Source organism: Hipposideros armiger, unplaced genomic scaffold (genome assembly GCF_001890085.2).
Source record: "Hipposideros armiger isolate ML-2016 unplaced genomic scaffold, ASM189008v1 scaffold_65, whole genome shotgun sequence".
Classification (NCBI taxonomy): Eukaryota; Metazoa; Chordata; class Mammalia; order Chiroptera; family Hipposideridae; genus Hipposideros; species Hipposideros armiger.
The window spans coordinates 119,148-128,094 of record NW_017731415.1 but is presented as its reverse complement, the minus strand read 5'-3'; the positions used below and the strand labels follow the sequence as shown (position 1 = coordinate 128,094).

Genomic DNA, 8,947 nt, shown 5'->3' with positions numbered 1-8,947 from the left:
GAAGCACAGAGATGGTAAGTAACTTGCCTAGAGGACACAGCTTGGAGGAGCTGCTCTTCATATCTGGGTCTCCATGGCTCCAATAGACGATGCTCTTAACCCCTATGCCAGACTGTCTCTCATATTGTGTATATTCAAACTCTTCCCTTTAAAGTCTTGTGATTTATTCTCAGTGTCAGCGTTTCAAACATTGGCCTTCTGCTTCTACCTCCCTTTGCCCATTCTGTATCAAAATTTATATGTGAAGAAAAGATTTCAAATTTACCAGGGAAAAGTAGCTCATCTGAGAATGAGATTCTCCACCACTGACTGAAAATTTCCTACATAAAAGAATGGGGGATGAATGGAAGGAGGAATGGAGGGGAGAGGGGAGGAGGAAGAAAGAAAGGAGGAAAGGAGAGAGAGAAAGAAAGCATTTTTGTAAAATATAAAACATGTATAACTGCACTACTCTAGTCTTTGAATTTACCATGATAAATCTTTTGTAATATGTTTAAATGTTCATTTTATATCTAACCTGCTAAACTGGGATTGTCAGTGTTTCTTTAAGGTAAGTATTACATATGTAACATATATTTATATGCATGTATATATGTATGTATAGCTGGTCTGTGGTTAGAAAATGGCAAATGTATCAAGGCAGAAAGACACAGAAAACAGGGATCAGATGCAGAAGCAAATAAGAAGCCCAGACCTTGCAGGAGGGATATCCTGATGCCTGAGCAGTCCTTGCACGCTGGCTTGCCAGAGGCGGCGGGGCCCAGTCAGCGTGAGTGCAGGAGATAGCCCACGCCGACAGCTGGCTCGAGGCTCGAGAGTTCACTCCAGGTTGGCACCACCACCAACAGAATTTTCCTTCACTTGGGCACCACATTTCCTGAACTGAACAAAAAGAAAGAGAACTTGCTGAATGCATCTGAAATATATCCCAGCAGTTTCTCCTTTATCTTTGGCACATACAACATGCTTTCAAGCTATGGATGTAGTACCCAAATACTTTTTTTTTTTTTAAACAAAAGACTCTTTATCCCAAAGAAACAAGTGTGGAGCAATGGTAAAAGCATTGAATTTAAATCATAAGACTAGGAGGTCCCTGAACCAGTGTGAACCTCCATTTTCTCATATATAAAATAGCACCCACCTCTTTCACTGGCCTTGTGAGAAATACACAGGATAGTAAGTATATAAGTATTCTGTGTATTATAAAACTTGAGTCAAATGTAAGGAGTTATCTTAAGCTTAATCTGGGAATTGAAAGCAGTTATTTTTAACTGTGCACAGCTTGCTTTTTTTCACCCTAAAGTATGCCTTTGAGCTTTATCAAAGTTAACGCACGTTGTTTAGTTTATTCATTGTATCTGCTGTAAGATACTCCATTATATAAATGACAATTTATGGATCCATTACTGCGGAGCATTTCCCTACTACAGTATTAGTACAGTGAACATCCTTCGTATGTCTCTTTGCAAGCATGAGCAGGTGGTCTCTCAATAGCCCTTAGAATTAGATTTGTTGGAAGATGAGGAAGGTGCATCTTCAACTTCACGAAGAAACCCCAGGTTGCTTTTCAAGGTGGTTATCTCACTATCCTCTCCCCCAGACTCTGTATAAGAGGTCTGGTTCCCCTGCCGTCTCGCCAGCAAGCCCTGGTGATTTCAGACACGAGTGTCTTCCTTATCTGGTGATTGTAAAACCCTGTGTCGTTGTTCTTTTTTATTTTTTTTAGGATTTTTTTTTATTGGGGAATTGAAGAAGGGGAACAGCGGACGGCCCATTGTTCTTTTACATAGGACATTCCTTCCCTGCTAGTGAGATTTGTCTCTGGGCCATTTGGGTTTTTTCTCATATATAAATACCTGTTTATAAATTTTGCTGGTGTTTGGGGTTTTTTTGTGCAGGTTTTTTCTCATTGGTTTGTATGTGGTTTTATGTATTTTGGACACTGTTCCTTCATTAATGATACGATTCACAAATATCTTTTCCTGGCCTATGGATTGCTTGTTGTTGTTTATAGGAATTTATATTGTCTAGAAATTTTAGTTCTAACGTAGTCAAATTTAGTATTCCTGTGAGCTGTTGTCTTTTGTATTTTTCTTTATTTTTTCTTTTGTCCATGACTTATTTAGAAGTGTCTTTTTATGTTTTGAATCATATGTGCAATTTTTGTCTTTTTCTTGTTGGCGTACTGATTTTATTGCACTTTATCATGGAAGATAGTCTGTATAGTACCAATTCTTTGACATTTGTTGATTCTTTGACATTTGCTTTGTGGCATTTTCTCAAGTGTTACAGATTTTTCCATGTAGGCTTTAGAAGAATGTGTCTTCTCTAATGGTGGTGTTTAGAATTTTAAATATAAGCACCCAGTAAATCAAATCGTAAATTATGTTAGAATCTTCTTTATCTTCATTAATTCTTTATCTTTTGGTTACTGAGATAGATATTTAAAATCTATTCCATTTGTCAATTTGTCAAATTCTGTTTCTAATTCTCCATTATATACAGACTGTGTTATAAATACCTCCAAAAGTTTAGAACAATTATCTTCCTAGTGACTTGCTATGTCAACATTTCTCTTTTTGATTATTTTCCTGGTATATATTTTCTTCATCCTTTTAATGTTAACCTTTCCGTGTCTTTGTATTTTAGATGTGTCTCTCAATAGCATATGCCTAGACTTCTTTTAAATCTGGTTTTATAATCTTTTCCTTTTAGAGTTTAGTCCATTCTGTTGTTTGTGATAATTAATCTGTTTAACACATTTATATTCCTATATCAATCACATTAATTGTTCCTTTTATTTGTCCCAATATATATATGTAGTGGGGGTGCCAAAAAATGTATACAGGTAGACACTTTGGTCAATGTTGCTCAAGCAGTAGTTCGCCGTAATCAGAAGTGTCTGGACACTGATGGTAACCACTTTGAGCATCTCTTATAATTGCAAAAGTCTAACGTGACTTGTATTCATCTTTTGTTATCGGTATATATTACAGTTTTAATAGTTTTTCATTCTTAAAATGTGTATACATTTTTTGGCACCTTCTGTATATGGCTTTCTTTGTTGATTGAGGTTTTCTTTATTTGCCGTTTTTGGCTTTTTGCTTTTATTCTCTTTCTTATTCTTTTCCCCTCCACTAATTTGAAAATTACACTCTCTATATATGTTCTTTTAATAATTAACCTAGAAATTTTACCAGACATAATTGTATTGAAAAAATAAAAAGAATAAAAATTTCTACCCTTCTTTTAGCCAACATGATATTCTTGGAACTTTTGGGTTTTTTTTTTTTTTGGATCATTCTTTTTATAATTTACCTGCTGTTGCTACTCAGTATTTTATATATTTTTTTAATAATCAGATATTAGACGTCTTATTTTTATTTCTTGTTATAAATTACTGTGTTAAGACTGCCTATCTATCTGCTCTTTCTTTGCTTACAATGTTCTCTGGTATCGTTTTTATTTTTTCTACAGTATACTCTTTGGATATTCCTCTAATGGGAGTCTACTGGTAGTAAATTTTCAGTTTTTGTTCCTCTGAAAATGCTTTTATTTCCCATGTTATCAAATGATAGTTTTGATGATTGTTACAGAGATTGCTGATTGCCCCCCATATTCACTGGCACTGCTTCTTTTTAATAGTAGAACCAAGCACATGGCCATTCAGCTAGGGGCTTGATTTCTTTCTTTCTTTCTTTTTTTTTTTTTTTAACATTACCCATCAGCTTTAAGTCCAGTCATTGTCTTGAATCTAGTTGTGGAGGGCGCAGCTCACAGTGGCCCATGTGGGCATCGAACCGGCAACCTTGGTGTTATGAACACTGCGCTCTAACCAACTGAACCAAATGGCCACCTGGGGCTTGGTTTCTTAACATCTATGCATGTAGGTATGATCTTATGACCAATGAGAGAAAACGTATGTGTAGTCACTCTGGATGTAGTTCTTAAATGAAAACCAAATGCTCTCCTTAACTGTTCTCACCCTTCTCAACAGACTAGAATGGGAACCTGTGGTAGTGAGTTCATGGTGATAAGCAATGTTCTAGGGCATATTATAGTAATAAGATGGAAGCAATCAGGATCTCACATTGCCTTACATGGTAAAGCTACTCTACTACACTGGACCAGTTATCAACTCAGATTTTACTATAAGAAAACAATAAACCTCCTATCTTGCTTAAAAGTTTTAGTATTGACCTTGACTAAAGCATTCAGACTACGTTCCAAACTAATACAACTGGGAGTACAGTGCTAGCTTATAAATCATTATCTCTGAGCACTTTGTAGATACTGTTACACTGTTTCACACCTTCCATTATTGCTATTGAAAGTCATCTGTCAGCCGAATTAATTGTCATCCTGTGAGAAATCTTTTTCTCCCTGGTTGCTTTCAAGATCCCTTTGTCTTTTGGTGTGGATTTTTGATAATTGTTGTTTTACCATTTGGGGAAATTTGGGACTTCATGAATTTGAATACCACTGTTCTCACTAAATTTGGAGTTTTCTCAGTATCTCTTTGAATATTGCCTCTCTTCTATCATCTCTATTATGGTTTTCTGAAACTCTAACTAGAGTTTACTTTATAACTTCTCATTTTACTCTCATGTCTCTTAACGTCTCCTATTTATTTTTTATTTGTGTCTCCAGGCTTCATTTTGTGTAATTTCTTCAATGTTGCCTCCTGGTATACTCTGTTTTTAGCTATGTTTAATATGCCATTTAACCTATCCATTGTGTTTATGATTTTGATATTATGTTCAGCGTATCTAGAAGTTATATCTGGTTCCTTTCAAACCTCCTGACTATTTGTATAGTCTCTTCTTCTTTTGTAACACTTTCAAAACTATTTTTTCTTTACATATGTTAAATATAGTTTATATTTTTTATCTGATAATGTGATAATTTCAATATCTGCAGTGTATGTGGTTCTGATTCTGCTGTTTGTTTCTGCTGATTTTACTCACGTTATCTTGTTTCCATGTATATTGTGTGATATTTCTTTTTGGCGTATATTTGAGTTCATATTAATATTACTTGAAATTATCTCTGGGAATATTTTGAACCTGTTTTTGAACTATATTCCTCCAGAGACTATCTGTGCCTGCCTCTGCTAAGCTTCTGAGTATATAATCACAGGAAAACTGCCTTAAAGGATCAACTTGGGAGTTTTGTTTGATCCTCACAAGCAGTGTGAATTCTAGTCTCTGGATTGTATGAGAATCAGCACCTGGGTAATATTTCTTAGAGGAGACATTTCCTACCCCTCCCATAGCTAACGTGAAAACAGCATCTTGGTTATCTACCTGCTAGTGGGTCATATTTTTTTTCTAGCTTATTCAGAGTGCAGCCCTTTAAGTTCTTCAAGTTTAATGAATGTTTCATATTCTACCCTTCCCCCACCTATCATCGGCCCACGTTCACATTTCGTTGCCTTGTGTGGCCTATGAAATACAAGCTTTGCAGCAAACCTCAACCATCTTCCCCATCTGCTCCCAGGGCAGTCTCAGTACACATGCCTGGGTTGATCTGGTTTCTTATTTCTTCTTCATTCCTGGTACTTAAGGATGCAGCTCTTAATTACAATAATGTTTGTTTTATTTTAAACAACATTAATAAGCTTTTTTTTGCTGGAGGGATTTCAGGTTTTTTAAATTTGCAGTACTGCTGGAGCAAGTTATAAAACATTTACATATGACCTAAGAGTCAGACTTTGTAAGGAGCAAAAAGCAGCAAAGGAGTGAAAAAGAAGGGTGAGCTCTGAATTGTTGGGAAAGAACATGTAAACCTGAGGAAAGCTATTGACAATTTTAGATACTTAAAGTATAATAAACTATTTACAAAGCAGTAGTACCCCAAACAGTAGGTCATAAACCCTGACTGATGATTAACATAGTTGAGATTATCTTTTCATTCAACAATTTGCATGATATTCTTACGTGCCAACAAAACTAGAGAAGAGCTGTAGGGAGATAGGAGCGAAGGAACTATATTCCCTTTGCCTGGACCAACCCTTTCTTATTAAAAGAATGGAATTTTACATCCACAAAAATGTTAAATTTTTGTCATGTGCTCAGTCATGAGGGTTAGGGATAAGATGGAAAATAAGTTAAAAATGTAAAACGGTCTCTGGCTCTTAGACATGGCGCCTCTGGCATGAATATCTATGAGTCAAATCATTTAAAATGTGCAAAAAAATTAAAGAGTTGTGCCAAACTGGGTATGTTATTTGGGATGCACTGGGCTTGCTGCAAGAAACAGAAAATTTGACTAACACAGTGGTATAATAACCAACTAGGACATTTGGACGTTCACTGTTTGCTCAACAAATGATTTAGAGGGGGATGGCCCCAAGGGAAACGGGGCTGCTCAACAACTTTATAAAGGGCCAAGATTGTCCCAGCTTCCCAATTTGCTTTTCTTTGGCTTATTGCTTCTTGATCAAAATGGCTCAAACTGGCTAACATGCCCACTCCTAGCTGCAGAGGAGGCTGGGAAAGCAAATCTCTGTCTTGTCAAGCCTTTATAGTAGGAGAAGTAAAATGGAGAAAGGAGTCAGGAAAGACACTTTGGTAGTCAACCAACAGTGTCTGCCACACCGGGGGAAAATATTTGCATCATCTGTAACAGCCAAAGATGTACAAGTACATAAAGAATTTCTGTAAATTAAAGAGAAAAATATATGCATGAAACCCCATCAAAAACTGAGTAAAATAAGTAGTTGCCTTGAGATAAAATGGAAATGGACACACATTATGAAAAGATGCTCAATCATGGTAATTTTAAAGGCAATGAAAATGAAAAGAAGAGTCAGGTATTAATTTTACCAATCAGGTTGGTAAAAGCATAGTTTGACAATATCAGGTATTGACTAAGGCTGACAGGGACCCTCTTAAATGCTTGGCAGATGAATAAACTGACAAAGCTTTTCTGGAGCGTAATTTGACAGTGTATCTGCATATCTATCAAATTTCATTTATAGTCCTACTTGTTGCTATCTTACATGTTAACATTTGCACTTAAATATTAATGTTTATACTTAAGGATGTTTAAGGTTATTAATTGCAGTATTGTCTAAACAGCAAAAAATTGTGGGGAAACCCCCTACATTCCTAGTGGTGGAAGAATGGGTAAACAAACTTTTATGTTTCCATGATTCAGATACTATGCTACTCACTAAGAATCAGCGGTTTTCAACCTTCCAAATGCTGCGACCCCTTAATACAGTTCCTCATGTTGTGGTGACCCCCAACCATAATTTTATTTTCGTTGCTACTCTATAACTGTAATTTTGCTACCGTTATGAATCATAATGTAAATATCTTTTTGTTTTCTGATGGTCTTAGGCAACCCCTGTGAAAGGGTCGTTCCACCCCCAAAGGGGTCGCGACCCATAGGTTGAGAACCGCTGACTGTTAGATCCATATGTCATGGAAAAAAACTCAGAGCTATATAAAAAGTGTGATGTCACATATGCAACCTACATACATCATATAATGCCACAAAAATACTCTAGATAGTATTTTCTATAGGTACATATATGCACATGCATAAAATGCAATTTTATAATTGTATTTTAAAAGCCTGGAAGATAAGCCACCAACCGATATTGGAGAAGGGAGTGAATTAATATGGTTAAAAAACAAGCAGAAAGAAACCGTAAAGATCATCTGATCTTTCCCAACTGATGCAAGCTGATGGTACACAAATTGATTTTCAATAGTCGTGAACATAGCAGGAAATCAATTGGAATCACATAGTGAGAAAGCAGTTGCATTTTCAATGGTCTTTTTATCCTTCTGCTCAGGTGAAAGTGATGTTCTCATTCTGGTGCCTATATGACCATTCTAATTCTTGTTGACCTCCCTTTCTAACAAAGAGTGAGCCTGTGGCTCAAAAACTCCAATGAGAGCAAAAATTTAGCTAAATTTACTAACATTTATAGTGCAGTAAAACCTTGGATTGCGAATAACGTGGTTTGCAAGTGTTCCGCAAGACGAGCCAACATTTCTAATACGTTTTAATGTGGTAAACGAGCGATATCTTGCAATACGAGTAGTTTGTTTCCAGAACAAATTATGCTCGCAAACCAAGATATTACTGTATATCTCTAAGGTTACCATCTATTTTTAGCAAGTAATACTTTTTTTCCATTTACTGTAGTGGTTTTGCTTTAAAAATTGATTTAAGTGAAATAGTAAGTCAATTAAAATATCCAAAGATTATATATGCACATGTATATTTACACTCATATATACAAGGAATGTATTTTTACAAAGAATACATATACATGTATTTATTATGTTAGTACATGTATCTATATGAAGAAAAATGCATTAAATGATAGTGGAGGTGGTACATAAATATGGCAAAAACCTTGAGGGGATATGCAAATAACTGAAGTTACAGAAAGACTAACCTAATTAGCTTTCTATGGTGTCATAAAGAAAATTAAACTGTTACTATTTTCATGTGCTTTTACAATTTAATTAAATCATTTAATCTCAAAGTTGTGGGATAAGACATATAATTTTAGAATAGTGGTATGTTTTATTATTTATATCCATTAGTAGCTATAGTCTTATATCACTAAATTAAAAAAAAATCCTATAATTTTTAAAAAAAACTTAAAAGGATTTGGCATAGAAAGTTTGTTCAAACTATGAAATCCTTGGCAGAGAGAGCTGGATCTGGGTGGTAAATTTCCAGTTAAGGATCAAGATGAACATATATCATTACAAAACGTTTTGGCCTTTATACAAAATAAGAATTACATAATCCATACTATTAAAGACAATGAATGAAATTTACTGCTTTAAGATGTGTCTTTGTGCTAATACTTAACATCTGTTTGCCAGGGTGGTCCAGGACTCAGAGGACCAAAGGGCCAGCGAGGTGAAGAGGGTCCAAAGGTAACTCTCTCTCTCTCTCTCTCTCTCTCTCTCTC

At 35.5% G+C, this 8,947-nt stretch overlaps 1 protein-coding gene across 1 annotated transcript in view; it reads left to right on the top strand.

Annotated features, from left to right (window-relative positions):
* Positions 1–8,947, top strand: part of COL14A1 (collagen type XIV alpha 1 chain) — a 222,717-nt gene that overhangs the window by 161,884 nt on the left and 51,886 nt on the right. The window contains exons 31-32 of the mRNA XM_019642088.1: positions 485–550; positions 8,859–8,912. Of these exons, the coding sequence (XP_019497633.1) occupies positions 485–550; positions 8,859–8,912 (120 nt within the window). The remainder of the gene's footprint in view (positions 1–484; positions 551–8,858; positions 8,913–8,947) is intronic.